This window comes from Gambusia affinis, linkage group LG16 (assembly GCF_019740435.1).
Source record: "Gambusia affinis linkage group LG16, SWU_Gaff_1.0, whole genome shotgun sequence".
Lineage (NCBI taxonomy): Eukaryota > Metazoa > Chordata > Actinopteri > Cyprinodontiformes > Poeciliidae > Gambusia > Gambusia affinis.
The window spans coordinates 25,286,244-25,306,240 of record NC_057883.1 but is presented as its reverse complement, the minus strand read 5'-3'; the positions used below and the strand labels follow the sequence as shown (position 1 = coordinate 25,306,240).

The following is a 19,997-nucleotide window of genomic DNA, read 5'->3' as shown; positions in this document are numbered from 1 at the left end:
AGTTCTTCCCAAGGGAGTCGAGGTTGGAGATCCCATCTCTCTGCTCTGCAACCTGCTACTTAATCCAAATTAATACTAACATTTCGTACAATAATAACAGCCTAAGTGTATGTAAAGAGAAATTAATGCCACATGTTTGATTCATTCATATATATATACGGTGTATATATATATATATACACTATATATATATATATATATATCATATATATATATATATATATATATATATATATATATATATATATATATATATATATATATATATATATATATACTCTTATATTGTAATTATTACAGAGAAATCAGCAGCAGTGGATCAAAACTTTGAGAAATTTGCCACAGAATTCTGATCTATTAATCGTTACAGTAAAACATAATATTTTCAAGGCTGTAAATTATAGACAGAAGTAAAAACATACGTAGATGTGGTCCTTATTGTACCGAAGTCTGACATTGTTGAGAAGAGTGGCTTCATTTAGGTACATGAGGGAACCTGAACACAGGAAACAGAACAATTCAAGTCAAATTGTAGAAGAACATGAAAGTTTTAAAAACTGGAAACGTACAGTTGTCATCCACGTGTTTGTTGACATCATCCTCTGCTGGGAAGACGTGGTTCATCGGAGCCAGAAACGTCTGAAACATGAACCACATCAACATTTACAGCAACGAAAACACAAGCTGTGTTTGGCTCAAACATATTTACCATTTATTAGAGGCTAATCTGCAAAAACACAAAATATTAGTAAGTATTTATGGTGAAAGCTCTGGTGTAAATATGTCAAAACTAACTTACAAGTAACTTTTCAGCAAGATAGACGAGTTTAAATCGGTCATTTTTGAATAGTCATGAAGAAAAGTACTAATTCCACTGGCAGATTGTTTCATTTAAAATATTTTTTCCATGTTATTAGATATTTTTTATTAATATTAATAAATTATAACTTAAAACAAGCTGCTATATTTTGCTAAAATTTACTTGTAAGCTAGTTTTGTCTTATTTTAAGTGTAGTAAGATATTTGCAGAAAATGGACCAAAATACTTGGTAAGATTTTACATTTTTGCAGAGAAAACATTTTTATTGGGGCATAAAAGCAGCAAGATGTGTTTGTTAAGACATAAAGGTGATTGATGACGCTTAAAGACGGCTGTAAAGCTGCATGGATGTGTTAGTTACTGCTGCTCTGCTGCTTTGTCTCTGAGTCAATGGAAATAAAGTCAATGGAACAAGTCGGCTGTGAGAGAAACAAGGGGAGACATGGCAGCGTGATGAATTATTTGGAGGGAGAGCAACAGGATCTGAACACCTGACTGAGTCGCTGAGCGGACTGAGTGAGGAGCCGATGATGATGATGATGTGGGCCGGCCCAAGGCATGTGCAAGTTCAGCAGCAGCTTAGGGACTCGACATCACCAGAGCAAAAGGCTAGCATGATAAAAGTATCTCTGTTTTGGAATAACATTGAATAATACAAAATAAATCCTATTACACATTATTATTACAGTTGGTACATTTATAACAGGTTTCTCTTCTGAATTCAGTGTTTAAATGGTTAAAATAATATGGCACATTTTTTATTGGCAGATTATTATGACTTAATGTTTTTCTCTGCCAGTGGAACCAGAACGTTTTCATCAATATTAATGAATAATAGTGTCATATTTCAGGTGGCCTGTCACAATAACCAACCTAAAGTTATTGAAATAACAATAATATTGTTATTTTGAGACCATTTTATCAAGTGATGTAATGACATAATATTGCAAGAACACATTCTCAAAGATCAATAAACTTTAACTTCTAATGAACATTTAAGGCTAGAGCGTGAAGACATTTTACTTATTAAAAATAAATAAACAAAACTAACAAATAAAATCTATTTTATTGAAGTCTCTGTAAACAAAAATGGCCAGTTGAGACCAAAGAACCAGATAAAAAACTTTTGTCATCCAGTTGACATCCAGACAAAAAAAAAAAGATAAATCAAGCAAAAGAAAACTGAGAATTTTGATTTAGTGTGTGATTAATTGATTTATTGCTTATTGTGACAATTATTCGGGGTATTCAGAGTGTCCTGGGTATATTACTGTAGTGACCTGGGAACGACGAGGCATCATTTTAAAATGAGTCCATTTTTAAAATGGGGGCCCACATTACAATTTGCTCAGGGCCCTAAAATGGCTTTGCTCAGCCCTGATGATGATGAACTCATAGGAACCAATAAAGCAGCTCTATTATTAATGGTGACAAATCAATCAAGACAAACATCAGTTTTACTCCTACAATATATTTTGGTTTCATAATCTCCATTATATTCTTCATTATTTTTAATGGCTGTTCTCCACGTCTCTATATTAGCGCTTGGCAGCGTAAACCCGGCCGGCTGCACAATGCTGCATGGTTTATTAGCACAGGGAGCCGGAGATCATAAACAAGAGGAGCTTTGTGAGCCTCCTGGAGGATGTTGGCACAAACACAGACATGGTCATCCACGATAACGACTGCGTGAAAAACGGCTAACCAATAAAACGTGACGCAGAAACACAGCCGCTAACGAGCCTGGCGGCAGGTTCCAGGGGATCGGCTCTAAAACAAAGATGTTTTCAACTTCAAGGGATTTTTTCGCCACACAAACAAATATTAATTATCCTGAAAACATTCCAGCTCAGAATTCAGGAGCTGATTTCCACATGCAGACGGTTTGCAAATGTATAATTTTCATATAATTTTCACAGGAAAAGTTGACAGGAAGCAGTAAAGCTGAGTCAGAAATGCCGCGGCGGCGTCCCTGGAACTAATTAAACAAATGATCTGGAGTAAAATATGTAAATCCAGCTGTGAGGAAGAGATGGTTTCTACTTCCTGATTGTTGTCAGTTTGATGTAACATAATAAAATAAAAATAGAAGTTTATTTTCATTTTCAGTCATTTGGAAAAGTAGGACAACTAAAACATAGGAGTTTCCATTAGAATTTATTTATCAGTTAATATTACTGATAAAAAATAATGAAATTATATTTAATAATTTATACAGAAATAAATAAACTTATATAAAATGAACATGTAATATTCAAATTTTCTGATAAATAAAATTTGGGCTTTTTTCTTTGCTGAAAGTAAAAACCATCAAAATACTTGAAATGTATAACTGCAAACATGAAAACTGTGACTTTTGTTTAGGACACAGGTGTCAAACTCCAGTCCTCAAGGGCCGCTGTCCGTCAGTTTTTAGATGTGCCACAGGTACAAAACACTGGAATGAAATTGTTTAATTGCTGATTATTATATTTCTACCTACAATTTCTTAAGTCAACATTTTGAGTTATTACCACTGAGAGAAATTTAAACATTTTTGTCTTGTTTTTTTTCACCATTGGGTGTTTTTTTTTTTTTTACTTGTGTATGGTAAAGTTAAAAAGTAAATAACCAAATTAATATCTGGTAGAAAATAGAAAGAAATGTTTTTTTGAGAATATTCTAAATTATTGAGACATTTCTGCATTTGTTGCATTGAAATCACAAAATGCAGCCATTTAATGTGTCAAATCTCACTAAGATGATTCAAACATAATCCATTTTTTTATTTTTTGCTTTTACATATTTATTTATAGCTATTGAACTTTCTGGATGTGCTGTTTTTATTGTTGAACTGCAGTTTTTTGCCATCCTACAGGAGACTAAAAATGATTTTGTCTCATCTTTTTTATTTTCTGTGTTGTATGATCGCTCAACTGACTTAGCATAAAACTGCCTGGTGTGTTTGTAGAAAAGCTGCAGCATACCTCCCTCTTATTTTAGGAAAAGACACTGAATTTGTTGTTTTCCTGTATAAACTACATCCTGCAGATTAAGTAAGAGCTCCTAGCAAAACATTAAGACAGAATTTAAAAAGATTTATCAAATTATTTAAAGAATAAGAGGCATCTAGCAGCTGCTGCAGGTTGTGGACCGGAGGTGACTCAGGTGCAACAGGTGGCCTTCACCTCCTAATGAGCTGCTCTCTCTTTCCTCTCTCTCTCTTTCCTCTCTCTCTTTCCTCTCTCTCTTTCCTCTCTCCCTCTTTCCTCTCTCTCTCTTTTCTCTCTCTCTCTTTTCTCTCTCTCTCTCTTTCTTCTCTCTCTCTAGGCAACGCTACACACCTGCTGCTGCTCTTTACTTATTTATGTTTCTGTACTTGTGGTCTCTCGTGTTTCTCCCATTATGCACATTGTTGTGCTGACGCCTTGCAGCCTGAAATCACACTGGAGACTGGCTGAAGGAAAGTTACAGAAATATTTATTCACTGAATTTATTTTTGGGGGAAATATTTTCCCTGATGAAAATATTTTCACGATTTTCAAGGTAAATTTTAAAACTTTTCCAGCACCGCAGTTTCCAGTTTAAATTACTATATGATGTAATTTCTTGTAGTATTGTAATAGTATTATACCTTTTATAGCACAGACAAGGTAAACAAAACAATGGCAAAATTTCATATTTTCTATAAGTCACTGAAGGATTAGGAATAAAAAATATTCATTACATTGAAACAATCTATGTAAAGTACGTACAGTTAAATTAAAGGCCAGTACAAAAACGTTACAATATAAAAATGTCTAAAACATGTTCTCTCTAAGTTTTCTGGCATTTAGGAAATTGAAATAATTTTGGTGATTCTAACTGACCTAAAACAAGAAACGTTTAGTTTGATGTAAGTTCAGATTGTATGAAAATATCTTGTTTCAACAGTTTTTAATCAAATGTTAGATTGCACTTTATTAGAAAATTGTCCAGTTTGACATCAAGCACTTTATACAGACTTTCCAAAACCTTGAAACGCCTCCTTGAGAACCTTGTATTGACAGCGGAGTGGCGACACTTTTGAGACCGAAGCACAAACATCAAACCGATGCACATCATCATCATGTTTGGAGCAAAACTTTGCGATGACCCACCTTGCCCCTCTGGTTCAGCGGTTCTATAGTGAGCGCGTCGGCTCCAATGTCAACGATCATGCCCAGCTGGAACCCGTCGGTGGGGTGGGGCGCCCACACTGGCTTCCCATCCTCCATGGCTTTCCTCCGCTCAGCCGAGCCGCACCGCTGGGGAGAGAGCGACCGGAACAGGAAGGTGGGTAACAAATAGAAGAAGAACCTGCTTTTGTAGAAATATGCAAAGTTAGACATACAGATTTGCATTTTTTATGTCAGTTCATAAAACCAAACCTTATTCTCAGCTTCTAAAATTAACTAACTTCCAAATGCACAAAGAGCTCTTCAGTCTGTTATCAGAGCTACAAGAAGCAAACTCTTACCAAATACCTTTGGTCTGATTGCAAGAGCAAATATCTAAAAACACTTGAAATAAGAAAAACAAACTTTACAGCAAGATATTGATGGGAGTTTGTTTTAAGTCAATAACTTCTTAATATTGGTAAAAATGTACTATTTCCATTGGCAGATCATTTTACTTATAATAAAATATTTTTCATATGTTATAAATAAAATGATCTGCTGGTGGAAGTAGAAAACTTCATCAATATTAAGAAATTATTCAGCTAAAATAAGCTCCTATTTCTAGTTTTGTCTTATTTCAAGTATTCTAAGATATTTGCACTAGAAATTAGACCAAAAATACTTAATAAGATTTTGTGTTTTTACAGTGCAGTTAATAGTGGCACTCACCAAATTTCTTATCTAATAATAAACAGATTGTTATCAGCTTTCCATCCATCCATCCATCATCCATCCATCCATCCATCCATCATCCATCCATCATCCATCCATCCATCCATCCATCCATCCATCATCCATCCATCCATCCATCCATCCATCCATCCATCCATCATCCATCCATCCATCCATCCATCCATCCATCCATCCATCCATCCATCCATCCATCCATCCATCCATCCATCCATCCATCCATCCATCCATCCATCCATCCATCCATCCATCCATCCATCCATCCATCATCCATCCATCCATCCATCCATCCATCCATCCATCCATCCATCATCCATCCATCCATCCATCCATCCATCATCCATCCATCCATCCATCATCCATCCATCCATCCATCCATCCATCCATCCATCCATCATCCATCCATCCATCCATCCATCCATCCATCCATCCATCCATCCATCCATCCATCCATCCATCCATCCATCATCCATCCATCCATCCATCCATCCATCCATCCATCCATCCATCCATCCATCCATCCATCCATCATCCATCCATCCATCCATCCATCCATCCATCCATCCATCCATCATCCATCCATCCATCCATCCATCCATCCATCCATCCATCCATCATCCATCCATCCATCCATCCATCCATCCATCCATCCATCATCCATCCATCCATCCATCCATCCATCCATCCATCCATCCATCCATCCATCCATCCATCCATCCATCCATCCATCCATCATCCATCCATCCATCCATCATCCATCATCCATCCATCCATCCATCCGTCCATCATCTATCCATCCATCATCCATCCATCCATCCATCATCCATCCATCCATCCATCCATCCATCCATCCATCCATCCATCCATCATCCATCCATCCATCCATTTTCTAACACCTTCGTCCCTAATGGGGTCGGGAGGAGCTGGTTCCTCTCCAGCTATGTTCCAGGTGAGAGGCGGGGTCACGGGGTCACCCTGGACAGGTCGCCAGTCTGTCGCAGGGCAACACAGAGACACACAACCATTCACACACACACACACACACACTACTAGGGAGAATTTAGAGAGACCAATTAACCTGACAGTCATGTTTTTGGACTGTGGGAGGAAGCCGGAGAACCCGGAGAGAACCCACCATGCACAGGGAGAACATGCAAACTTCATGCAGAAAGACCCCGGGCCGGGAATCGAACCCAGGACCTTCTTTATCATCTGACTGCAATCTGTTAAGTGAAACGGAACGACCGCATCAGAGTAACTACTAGAACTCTCAGTGACGTCAGCAGTGACATTTCCCAGTCCTTTGCATTAGTTGATTGGGACTGGACCAGCTGCTGCTGTCTGCTCTGCTTTCCACTAACCTGTTATTCCCCTTCTGATCTTATAAGAGAGGATTTCCCAGTCCAATGTGTCTGGGAATACGCCCTGCAGGGTTCCTGTAGTCACTCCAGGGGGTAGCATGACCTCAGGTGACCCCACACGAACATCCCAAACGAAGATTATCAGGAATAGTTAACCGGATTTAAATAGTTACAGCTTTAAAACTATTAAAGTTACTGTTTGTTCTGTTTAAAGCTGATTTATTGCGAGGGTGATCAGAGTAACATCTCTCTCTCCTCTAACTGAGCTGCTTCTCATATTTTGAATCTGGGCTTCATGGCGCATGTTGCCTTTCTGTCTTTCGCTAGCATGCCAACTAACATTTACTCACTCCATTCAGTGTGTTAGGTTTAGCTTTTCTTTTAATTAAAATGAGCTAGAATGCTAATGCTTCCTAAAAATGCTAATATTAGCATAAATGATAGCATGTTGACATACAGCCTGAAGTCTGCAATATACTCCATTCAGTATGCTAAAACAAACTAACTGCAAAAACTAACCCTAAAAATTAAGTAACAAGCCAACGTTAGCTAAAATGCTAAAATCACTAGCATGTCGACAAACATTTTTTATTTATTATTTTAGCTAATTATGGCAATATTACCCAACACTGATGTAAAAATTTAGATTTTTATTTTTATTTTTATCAAATTAGGTCACATGATAATGTTTCTTAAATATGCTAATGTTAGCATAAAGGACACCACTAGCATGTTGATTCCATTCAGCATGCAAAAACACACAAACAAATATGAACTAAAACACTAATGTTAGCTAAAACGCTCCTGGTCATCACTAGCATGTTGGCAAACGTTTTCTCTTTATAATGTTAGATAATTATGTCAATGTTACCAAACATTGATATAACTTGTTAGCTGATTTTATATCAAATTAGATAACATGCTAATGTTTCTTAAATATGCTGATGTTAGCACAAAGGATATCATGTTGACATGTAGGAACACAGTCCACTGTGGACACTGCTGTTGTCTTCATAGAGGGTAAATGTAGCACATGCAGTGATGTGTTTAAAAGGTGATATTTGTTGGCACTTATATTCCAAGTGATGCTTTGTATGCTAACAGCGTAGCCTGTTGGATGCAGTAGATTAGAAACACAATTATTAACTTTTTTATATTTAATTTTCTTTTTAATTTTACAAACAAGATTTCCAAGAGGAACCTTTGGATCCCAAAGTTTCTGCTTCTCTTGCTCCACTACAGGTTAATTTCTGCTTAAAAAACGATCTGATTGGACGTTAACAGCTACAAACATTTGTAATAGATGTTATAACCCAACAACAGCTGATATTCATCTCCAGGGGTTGGACATTCAAAGAGATTGGTGGTAAAACTCCTGATCAAGTTCTTCAGATAAAACCTGTCAGACTTTACTGCTGTTTTCACACAAACTGTTTCTCTACATTTGGTTACAACGTTTGAGTTGAGGCTGCATAACAATGAGCAGTGGGAGGTCTAATATTTTATTTTGTACATTTTTAATCTGCTTGGGCTTTAATTTACTTTCTTTTTATTATCTTCTTGTTGTTTTTAACTTGTTTTGTACAAGCACTTTGAATTGTCCTTGGCTGAAAGGTGCTATATAAATAAAGTTGCCTTGCCTTGCCTTGCCTAAACAAAGTAAATCTAAGGTCTCTAATGTAATGTTATAGAACATAACTTCCTTTAGTTAACATGAGTGAGGAGTCGATATGAGATACCTGCAGCATGATAAATTATGTAGCTTATGCAACTCGCAGTATGATATAAGGTCTTTATGCTGAAGATTGCAGCAATAATGTGCGTTATAAACTGATAAAAACTGAAAAGTAGAGATGCACCTACCAAATTCTGATTTTATATATATTTTTAAAAAGGACTACAGATGGATTTGTGCTTTTTCTGCTTTAAAGTGAGTGCTGCTCTGCTCTGTTAGGCTGCTCCTGACCTTTATTAAACTAAAATAGTTCAAGTTCTTGTTTCATGGGTTAGGGTTAGTTTACTTCTAAATTTGGAAGAATTTATTGAATAAGGAAGATAAAAAAACTTACTCACTTACTGCTCAACAATCAAAGGTGATTAAAGGAAATTTGGATTTTCTGGTGAATTTATTGATTCATCTCTACAAAAAAAACAACATTTATTCCAACTGCAGCCAGTATAATAAACAATTAGTCAGATTTGGGTGATTCTCCAAACCATGACTGATCATTTATGTTGAAATATTTCTAAACAGGTGAATCTGTTCATTTTGGAACAGTGAAAAAGTTTAGTAGTTGGGAAAAGACAGAGAAAAATTCAGGCACATTTTCTTTTTAAAATGACTTTTTACCATAAAAACAGTGTTTGTAAGTTTTTCCCTGGAACGAGACTCCAAATTATTCTAGAATACTTAAAAAACTACAAATTCAGAAATTGAAACAGCTAGCTGCAATGCTACATGGGATGCTACTTCCTGCCGTTTGCAAAGCAGCCAATCAGAGAGCTCCATTTATTTTCCTTGGGTTCTGATTGGCTGTCAACCGAAGTGAAGAAATAAGAACGACTGTAGATATTATCTTCTGTAGAAGCTTCCCACTGTGCATATTAATGTACAGTAATATAAATTTGGTGCGTAAACTAATAAAATAGGCATTTAGAAACGTTTTAGAAGGATTCACTGCATTTCTGTCCAAAGTAGACTAGCAGACAAGCAGAGCACTGTAAAAACACAAAATCTTACCAAATATTTTTATCTACTTTCCAGGTCAAATATCTTACACACATGAAACAAAACAAACTCATAAGTAATCTTTGACAAGATACAGGAGCTTATTTTAAGTACATAATTCCTTAATATAGATGAAAATGTACTAGTTACACTGGTAGATAATTTAACTGTAACATGGGAAAATGTATTATCTGCCAGTGCAGCTAGAGCATTTTCATCAATATTATTGATGCTCCTATCTTGCCAAAACGTTTCTTGAAAGTTAGTTCATTTGAAATAAGAGAAAACTAAGATGTTTGAAGTAGAAATTAGACAAAAGTGTTTTTGCATTGAGGGAAGATATTTCAGAATCAGCCACCGAACCCAAATGAAGAACAATAAAGAACTGAAAACTCTTTATGGCAGCTTATAAACACTGATAGTGGCACAAAATGTGACATCGATAAAACAGGACAGGAAGCCAGCCATAAAAACTGCAAGAAATCCAACCCAAATCAGAAACCAAACTTGACAAAAACCCACATGGAGCTCTTGTTTATATATATGAGTACATAATTAGAACCGAATGCTGAAAGCAGTTGAATTAAAAACCACAGCAGAGCCGTTTATCCTCTCAGTCTTTTACCATCAGCCTTGAAGTGGTAGATCAAGGCTGTGGGGGGAGAGGAATGGAGTCTCTGCTTTTGTTAGAGGGATGATAACTACAGAATTATGCTAAAGTTCATAACCTTGATCTGAGTTTCTTTACAGTCAGGGCCGGCCCAAGACTTTTCAGGGCCCTAAGCAGATTTTCATTCGGGAGTCCTTCACCAACAACTCGACTCAAAGTGCTTCATCATCCCACAGCTACTTTAAAGGTGTAACATACCTGCTAACATTAGCATAACTTGGAATTAGCTTACATCATTCCAGTGTTATCATGGCTGTTGATTTTAACCTTACAGGAGGAGCAAAGTAAAAGAAAAGAATTGGATTTTGAAATGCAGATTGGTATTTAAATGTGCCATTTTATTTTAACTATTTGAATGTAACATCACTGGATAAACACTAAGTTTACAGTAAATACATATACTTATTTTTTTCATGTGAAATAACTTTTAATTTGTATATAGTTAGAGAGCCATAACTCTGGCTTGGTGCTCTTGGGGTCCCCCTGGTGGAGTGGAGGCCCTAAGCAGCCTCCTGCTAGCAATATGCCTTAGGACATAAACTGTCTGACTTTCAGTTTACGACAACAGCTTTTTCAATGTTACTTTAACTCAAATTGTGGAGAATACGTCCAAACTCCTCATCAAACCTTCACCCAGAAAAACTTTGACTCTGCAGCCTGAAATCCTCTTAGTATTTGACCCTAATCCAAACAGAGAGGTGATAGGCTTCAAGTTGGACCAAAGTCAGCCAGCCATCAGCGCAAGGAGCATGCAAATCAGAAGACAGCAAGTATGTAAGTGTGCAGCGTTAGCTCAGAGTTTGAAGCAGGACACACAAAACACGCCTCTTGTTTCCTGCCACTTGTTTCCTGACTACAGCAGGCCAAAGGGAGAATGGAAAACTGGACAGCAGTGAATCCTGGGGAAAAGCAAGGCTGCACTTTTTAAAAAGCTATGAAACACTGGGTTAAGATAAAGATTTGTATTATTGGAGAAAATTTAAAAGAACATTTCAGAAACTGGAAAGTTAAACATTCACACAAGAGAAGGATGGCCATGACTGAACATTGAATGAAAGGATCTCGCTGCGTTGTTCTACCATGGAAGTAAGAATGCAAATTTACTTTCAAGACACAATAAAATAGTAAAAGTCCAAGAAAATTATAATAAACACTATGAATAGAAATTAAAATTCCCATGACAAATGATTAAATGAAAGAAAGCTGAGGGAGTTTCTGAAGCGGAGTTGAACTGACCGTTTAACGTCGTTCAGATGGAGCCGGTTCGGTGCAGAGGTTCCGTCACAACCGTCATGTCCCTCATACGGGTCTGAAAAGCGGCGCAGGTCCAGAATCCTCCGCGTTTCCGAGCACAGGACTCACAGATGAAAGGCTGCAACAGAACGCTGCGCTCGCGCCCCCGGTGAGCGCACGTGACGTCACCCTGGAGATGCGTTAAAGTGCTGCTCGTAAGATCCCGAGTCAGGTAGATTTACAGGCGCTTAAAGGCGCGGAAGACAATAAATGACTAACAAACTTTGAATATTTGAATATCGTCTTACGTATTTTTTTTTTTAAATTATCGTTTGGTGTGTGGATTTGACGTTTATAAAACCTATACAAAGTTTTTCAAGGAGTTATTGTTCTAATATGATATAGATTACACAAAGATGGATGTTTTCCAGTTATTACTTCTGTTAATTATGTCAATTTTCTGCTGAAAACATAACATTTAAGGTCAAAATATTAAACAATGTCTTTAACACTATCTGTCTGTCTGTCTGTCTGCCTGTCTGTCTGTCTGACTGCCTGTCTGCCTGTGTGTCTGTCTGCCTGTCTGCCTGTCTGTCTGTCTGTCTGTCTGTGTGTCTGTGTGCTCATTCATTCTCATTTTTTATATCCTATTCACATTTGGTAGCAGTAAACAAGGCATTTTGTAGCTGTGTGTATGTGTGTTTATTTTTTGTTTAGCATTTTCAAAAACAATGAAGCTAAACTGTCAAAGCAGATTTAATTTAAATCAATTATATTCAGTTTTTCTGAAAACTTTGCCTGTTTGGACTTCATTCTTAAAGAATTGTGATGACCCCATGAAACTGTAATAATCTATCTCCAACTGGTTTTTCATTTATTTGAGTCACACCAAAATATAGCATAAATAAATATTAAATTCATTAAATTCAGCTTGATTAATCTTCTTCTCTGTTGTTTTATTGATAAGAAACTTTATAAATATGACAGGAAAGTGGAGAGCATTGGCTGCATAAATACTGGGTTGGACTCTGCAGGTATAAAACTGAAGCAAAGTAACAGAGAGAACTGCTGACCACTGATGAAGTGACTGAAACTGCTGCCTTGAGACTCATGAATATTTGAGAAGCAGGTAATGTAAAACTTTTGGGGGGGATTTTGAAGGAGACACTCAATCCTCAGCTGAAACAATGGCTGCCACAGGGTTTGTAAATCTAATTAGGACATCGGATCCTCCCACACTGGACCGTATCTGATTACTGACACAAGATGACAGCATGTTCAACAGAGGCTGGACATTTTTTGATACCATTTTAATATCAGGTCGGTGACGTAAAGAAGTCCTGGACACAGTAGAAAAAACAAAAAAAACACCACAAAGAGGTCTGCAATGAAACGGTTCAAATACCACAACATGCCAACGGGACCGACACATTGGATTGGCTCTCTCGCTCCTTTTATGGCCGCTGGCTCCCTCAAGTGGTCAAAGAGGGGAAAACATGTTGAAAAGATGGAGCAGGAAAATTAGGTTCTACAAATAGCTTAAATATTGATAAAACATCAAATTAATGAAATGGGAAATCAAAAAATTATTTCTAATAACATCTCTCCTGGCATTTACATGTATTTTTGCATAGTTTTATTTTTATATGTTGTAAATAATTTATTGTTTTTTTTAACACATTGTCATTTTTTAAGTTTTCCTACTCAGTTGTATTCCTATGGATGGATTACACTATTTTTGGTAACACAGTACATTATGTTGCAATTTTACCCTCACTCTACAGTCTATTATGCTTAATTTTGTCTGTTTGATTGTCATTTGTATATTTTAATATGTTTTTAATCTTGGTTTTGATCAAACAAAGTACAATGCCTGAGTATTATGACATCTTGCTGCTGAATTTCAGTTGAAATTTCAGTTTCAGCAGAGTTAGGGCCACTGTAGATAGAAAGAAAAGGAGGATTAAATTTCAACCAGAAATCTTGGAAATTTATGAGTTTTAAAAGTTGAACAGATTAATGATTAATGTCAAAATTTCTGGGTTTTTGGCAGCAATTTAATCTAAATAGCAGCTTTATCACCAGAAGTTAAAGCTGATGATGCAGTTTTCTTGAAATGGTGCTAAATGAGCAAACATCGACACTGAACTGCAAAAATATTTTCATTCCTTGACAGAATTTAAGCCTCTAACTAAAGCCATACTTAAAACATTATGAATTATATATATATGTACATATGACTGTAAAGATCTAAATGAAAAATTAAAAAGCAAAGAATGAGCGATCCAACTGAGTCTGTGAATTTAAGCTCACATCCATCACAGGCTGCTTTCTCAGCCAATTATCTGCAGGGGCCCCAACTGCTTCAGGAAGTTATCTCTGAACTGTTTATAAATGTGCTATCACACACACTTTCTCTCTCTCACACACACACACACACACACACACACACACACACACACGCACACACACACACACACACACACACACACACACACACACGCACACACCCATACATCCGAGGAGGAACATGAAAACTGTTCATTAGGACGCCCAGAAATAAAGCTGCTGCAGATCTGGAAGCTGGAATCGCCTGTCTGGTCTGGAAACACTCGTCAAGGTGAGCATCAGATTATCCAAAGGTTTCAATCTTAGACTGAAATTTTTCTAAAAAGGTCGAGGTTTTCATTAAAGTAAATCAGGTGTTTTGTCTCTGCTCCAGGATTTTTATGAGAACCTTTGACTGTTTTTAACACAAACTTTTACCAAGTATTCTAGAGCAAATATCTTAGAGGCTCTTGAATTAAGACAAAACTGACTCAATAATACCGTAATATTGATGAAAATGTTCTAGTTCTACTTGTGGGAAAATGTCTGATTGTGACTGGTTTGCAATATTGACTTAAAACAAGCTTTACATCTTCCTGAAAATGAACTTGTAGGTTATTTTTGTTTTAATTCAAGTGTTTTTACACTAGAAAACCAAAAATACTCTGTTTTTTCTTGATTTTGTGTTTTTGCAGTGAATCTAAACGTCATTACCTCAGTTTTCGTCCTCTAACCTCATATTTTCTAATCTTGTTCTGTTTCTCCTGTAAACACACCATCCAGTCCATGTGGAAGAATGGCACGATGGAAACCTTTACTCCCTGTGACTCTGATATCTGTGATGATGATGATGAATTTATTACAAGTGCAGTTATTACACGGACAACAAGTGGCAGAAGATTCCTGTACAATTCAGATCCTTGTCCCTGGACTCAAAGGCAAATGATCCACACTGAGCACAATCTGCTTTTCTCATCACAACAATCATATTAAAGGTGAATTATGTCTGATTGCAGGAGAACCAGGAGAAAAAGGAGAAAAAGGAACTCCTGGCAGACCAGGGAGAGTCGGCCCTCCAGGAGAGAACGGTAAACCTCCACGTTGCACTGCAAAAACACTCAACTTTAGTCGAGTTTCTAGTGCACTTGTACACTTCAAATAAGACAAAACTAACATGCAAATAACTTTTCAGGAAAGAATAAGAACTTGTTTTTGGTAAAAAAAAAAAAAAAAATCCTTAATATGGAAGAAAAAATACTTGTCACATTAGCAGATTATGTAATTTACAACAAGACATTTTTCCATGTTATAAATGAAACAAAACTTGTACTTTTTCATCAATATTAAAGAATCATTAAGTTAAAAGAAGCTCCCAAAAAGTTACTTGTATGTTAGTTTTGTTTTACCAAGATATCTGCACTAGAAGCTACACCAAACCATTTGGTAAGATTTTTTGTTTTTGCAGTTTTTCTCCTGAATATTTGTTTTGCAAGTTTGTTTCCCTAAAACCTCTTCTCTATGTTCTAAGACTTGCAGCAGTTACCGGGGCAAAGATCACATTTCTTGTGCTGATAATGTGCAGTTAAGGCCAGCCACAGATCTCCATGTTTACATTCGGGTGAAAAGTTGGAGGAGGAACAGCTTCAGGAATGCAGAGTTACTGCAAGAGTTTACTGCAGATTAATAAAGTCTGAAGGATGTTTTCAGATTGAATCACTATATTCTGATTTCGGCGTTTACAGAAAGTATCTAAAAGCAGAACTTTAAAATACGTTGTTTTGATGAGTTTTTTATAGTTTGTGTTTATAATGAGTTGCTTTTTCAGGAGGACCTGGGTTTAAAGGACAGAAAGGAATTATGGGACATCACGGAAAATTTGGCCCAAGTGGAATAAAAGGTTGGTGGTGGTCAAAAGTTAACCTAAAGTCATCATGTGTGTAAATATTATAATAAGTCTGGTCTTTGGATTTATTCTTGATTTCCTTTAATCCATTTTTATGTTTGATTATTAATATATATTTATAGTTTTAACAGCTTATTTGTTCAAAATAAAGATTTAATTTAATTTCAGGGTCAAAATGATACAGTTACATAAATTCAATCCAAAACTTAAATCTTAAAGGAAAATTAAACATTGTTTCAAGTCAAAGTTCTCAGAGTCATTTCAGATGGTTATGGCTGTTGGCAGTAAGAATCTCCTGTAGCAGTATGTAATCCAGCGGTTCTGAAGACACCTCTGACTTAAGATGCTGTTTTATTCCCGTTTTGTGAAGAAGTTGCTCAGAATATTTATATTCTTCAGTTTATATCTTTTTTTACACCATCATCTCCAGAGGGTCAGTATCTGATGAGTCTCCATTATCTGGTTGCTAAGACAACATCCAACTTTTGTAGAAATCAACAAACTTCTGATTTGATTCTTAATGTTTAAACTCTCTTTTGGTCAAAACTCATTAAAACTGGTTTGTCTCCTGGGATTTAGCTTAGCCGCTAGTTTTTAAATATGGTTTAGATTGTGGTCCAGAATGCTAATGTTAGCGCCGTTAGCTCTTCTAAAACCAGTCTAGGTTAATTTGCTTTGGAATACCTAACTGTGTCCAGGTTTCAGGTGTTTTGTTTTGTGAAGCTTGAGGAATCAGTAATCCATCTTCATTTCTTCCACCCACTGCCCGACCAGCAGACCCATCTGGGAACCATTTCCCACCCACATGGGACCCTCTGCAGGCTTCCTAACAATCCCATATCCTTCCTGAAAATCACTTTGATGCCTTGAGATGTTGTCATTTGAACAAGATGCTGATTTTCTTTGGTTGGCACCTTCTAGTGGACGGTGAATTAGTCTCAAAAAGATTCACAAAACGTGCAAATATCTCTTTGTATGCGTAAAATCAGATCAAGTGTACAACAGGATTTCTAAGTATATTTGTAAGTTTAAAAATAATTTTCTGCTTGTTTTTAAAATTACGTATACAACAGATTCTCTTTCACTGAGTTTTTATTTGATTATTCCACCAATGGAAAACAAGCTTCAGCTGCATCACTGAACATCTGACATTAATATGATAATTACTGACAAAAAACAAAACGTATGTCTAGCAATAAAGAAAATATCATAAAATATTAGTTTTGAATCAATTCTCCCTTTTCTCTCAGGGGTTAAAGGTGACATGGGCGACCCGGGACCAAGAGGTCCTAATGGAGAGCCAGGTTAGACATAAAGCTACTTTATTCAGTTGGACAAATTCAAAACTTGTAAAGCGGCAGAGTGGTAATCCATCAAACTTTCGCCTCCCCAGGGGTTCCATGTGAGTGTGCATCAATGAGGAAGACGATTGGAGAGATGGACATCGTCGTGGCTCACCTGTCCTCAGAACTGAACTTTATTAAAAATGGTATACTCTAAACATTCTACACTAACATTCAGCAAAACCTTCTCTTGACAGAATTATTATTAACCATTCATCCAAATGTAATTGTTGTGCAAGTCAATAAGAAATTCATAGAAAATCAAGTGGTCATTTCACAGCACTGCCCTCCCCTGCAGCTGTTGCAGGCATAAAAGAGACAGACAGTAAGGTCTATCTGTTGGTGAAGGAGGAGAAGCGCTACGCCGACGCCGAGGCTTTCTGCCAGGCGAGGGGGGGGCACCTGGCCATGCCGAAGGACGACGGCGCCAACGCCGCCATCGCCGGCTACATAACGGAGGCCGGCCTGAGCAGAGTCTACATCGGCGTTCACGACCTGGACCAGGAAGGGCTTTTCACCTACGTGGACCGCTCCCCGATGAGCACCTTCAGCAGGTGGAGGCCAGGGGAGCCCAACAACGCCTACGACGACGAGGACTGCACGGAGATGGTGGCGTCCGGGGAGTGGACCGACGTGGCCTGCCATCCCACCATGTTCTTCATCTGTGAATTTAACAAAAACTCTGTGTGAAAACGGGGATAAAACCACACACAGCTGGAGCGATTAACTGCAGTAGTCATGATTAATCGATAGCTGAAATAATCCTCAGCTAATTTAGTAATTGATTAATCATTCAATTAATCATTAACTGGAGTACGAAGATTTTAAAGAGGTTGTTTACAGAAAGAAAGACATACAGATAAAAGATATAAAGATAAATATATATTAAGCTAAAACTGAACAAAAATATATACATTTTGCATTTAAGATCAAATATATTTGTGTATAAATTTGTTCCATCCAGTCAGAACTTCTAACTTCACGTGGTTCAAAATATTCAATAAAAATAAAAAGATCTACCTCCTGTAAAACATTTTCCTATCTAATTATTAATTGATTCATCCAAAAATAATTAAACCTGCAAAGCTTTGATGTTGAGTCAGGAAGAAAGCTCTGGGCTTTTGTTGTTTTTTACAGTGCAAAAACACAAAATCTCACCAAATATTTTAGTCCAGTTTTTAGTGAAAATATCTTGGTTTACTTGCAAAATGACATAAAATAACTTTTCAGCAAAATATGTGTTTTTAGGTCAATATTGATTGAATATTAATAAAAAGCATTAGTTCTATTTTTTCACTTATGATAAAAATATCTAAGTTAAAAATTGGAACTAGATATTTTTATCATAAATTATTGATTTAAAATATATAATAAAACAAGTTCCTATATTTTGCTGAAAATTTATTTGTAAGTTTGTTTTCTCTTATTTAAATAGATATTTGACCCAGAAACTATTCTGGTAAGATTTTGTGTTTTTGCAGTGTAGCTGTCAAATGATTAGGCTCTGATGGCATTTTAGGAAATATAATGTTTATTTTCTTGCTTAAAATTTTAATTATTTAATTGAATCTTTTAATGTATTTATGAAAAAAGGCTCCGTGGTTTAGTGAAAAATCTGCAGAAAGCACCATTTTTTAAATCGGTTTGTCAGAACCATTGGTAGAATAATTGATTGATAATCGTTAATTGCAGCTCATTGCAGTTTGAGATCAGATGTACAAACAAGAGGATGTTCTGTTTGATTGTGGATCTAATAAGCTATTTATTTCTGAGCTTGCAGGATCCTGAGTTTGTTTTAAATTCTTCTTATTCAAACTAGCATATTCTGTTTTTCTTCCATCTGCATATTGAGCTTTTATAGCATGCAAATATCCTGTAAGAGTCTCATTGACAAACAGCACAAATAAGCAGTGGACTAAAGATTGTGTGGAAAAATATCCAATTAAAAAACAGATTCAGTTTCTGCTTGAGTGCTTTTAATCAAACCAACAGAACGCAGCTCTCTGTGTTTCTATTCAACATGATAAGAAATGTGCAGGTTTTTGTACAATAAGCAGTGATGGATGAACAAGAAAGAGGACAGACATCATTTCCTACTGCTGAGCTGGCTGCTTTTATTCAATGCAGCTGAGAAAAACCCTGAGACTGAAGGAGAGGAAAAAACCTGCAGATACTTTTGACAGAAGATAATTTCACTTCTTTAACATTTTTGAAGGCAAAATGTTTACTAAACAATATCAGTGCACACAAACAAAATCAATAGGAAATAATCACCATATTCAAGCCTCACACCAAATCAAAATCATCTTAAAGGACGAGCTGATCAAAAAACTGCAAAAACAGAACATTTTACCAAGTATTTTATCCTGAAATAAGACAAAATATAGGAGCTTTATACTGATGGAAAAGTGGAAGATTATTTCAGAGAACATGGGAAAATGTTTTGTTGTAAATGAAATAATCTGCTAATAAGTACGTTTTACATCAATATTAAGACATTATTGGATTAAAACAAACTCCTATATCTTGCTGAAAAGTTAGTTTTGTTTTATTTCAAGCGTATTAAGAAATTTTACACAAGAAACTGAGTGGAGAATTAAAGACAATCATAACTATTTCTGAAGGTTTTAAAACTTACTGTATGAAAACTGAATTTGTTTTATGTCGTACTCTTCCTACCTGCTGGACCCTCCTCTGGCCCCTCCCCCACATGTTGCTGTGCGTTGTAGTTTGTAGTCTGGCT

At 36.4% G+C, this 19,997-nt stretch overlaps 2 protein-coding genes across 6 annotated transcripts in view; one reads left to right on the top strand and one right to left on the bottom strand.

Annotated features, from left to right (window-relative positions):
* Window positions 1–11,895, bottom strand: part of myo6b (myosin VIb) — a 42,475-nt gene extending 30,580 nt beyond the window's left edge. For 2 of the 4 annotated variants that reach the window (XM_044142423.1, XM_044142424.1), the window contains exons 1-4: window positions 11,684–11,848; window positions 4,939–5,085; window positions 570–639; window positions 423–496 (exon numbers count right to left, since the gene is read on the bottom strand). In XM_044142423.1, coding sequence (XP_043998358.1) covers window positions 423–496; window positions 570–639; window positions 4,939–5,055 — 261 coding nt within the window. In that variant the 5' untranslated portion in view covers window positions 5,056–5,085; window positions 11,684–11,848. Of the gene's footprint in view, window positions 1–422; window positions 497–569; window positions 640–4,938; window positions 5,086–11,683 lie in introns of all 4 variants that reach the window. The other 2 variants (XM_044142421.1, XM_044142422.1) reach the window with 2 other exon arrangements.
* A 2,349-nt stretch (window positions 11,896–14,244) lies between these two features.
* colec11 (collectin sub-family member 11) lies at window positions 14,245–19,850 on the top strand. Of its 2 annotated transcripts, none has more exons than XM_044142419.1 (7): window positions 14,245–14,300; window positions 14,792–14,946; window positions 15,025–15,096; window positions 15,834–15,905; window positions 17,162–17,215; window positions 17,305–17,400; window positions 17,553–19,850. In XM_044142419.1, exons 2-7 carry the CDS (start codon window positions 14,805–14,807, stop codon window positions 17,942–17,944), a joined length of 828 nt encoding a protein of 275 aa, XP_043998354.1. In that variant the 5' UTR covers window positions 14,245–14,300; window positions 14,792–14,804; the 3' UTR covers window positions 17,945–19,850. The 2 variants fall into 2 exon arrangements, with proteins under 2 accessions (XP_043998354.1, XP_043998353.1); XM_044142418.1 differs by having other exon boundaries at window positions 17,535–19,850.
* Window positions 19,851–19,997: the final 147 nt, after the last annotated feature.

Bases quoted from the DNA above. Each gene is read 5' to 3' on its own strand.
- colec11 (XM_044142418.1), top strand. From the start codon at position 14,805: ATGGCACGATGGAAACCTTTACTCCCTGTGACTCTGATATCTGTGATG. The intron at 15,097-15,833 runs GTAAACCTCCAC...TTGCTTTTTCAG, and splicing joins CGGCCCTCCAGGAGAGAACG to GAGGACCTGGGTTTAAAGGA. The intron at 17,216-17,304 runs GTTAGACATAAA...TCGCCTCCCCAG, and splicing joins AGGTCCTAATGGAGAGCCAG to GGGTTCCATGTGAGTGTGCA.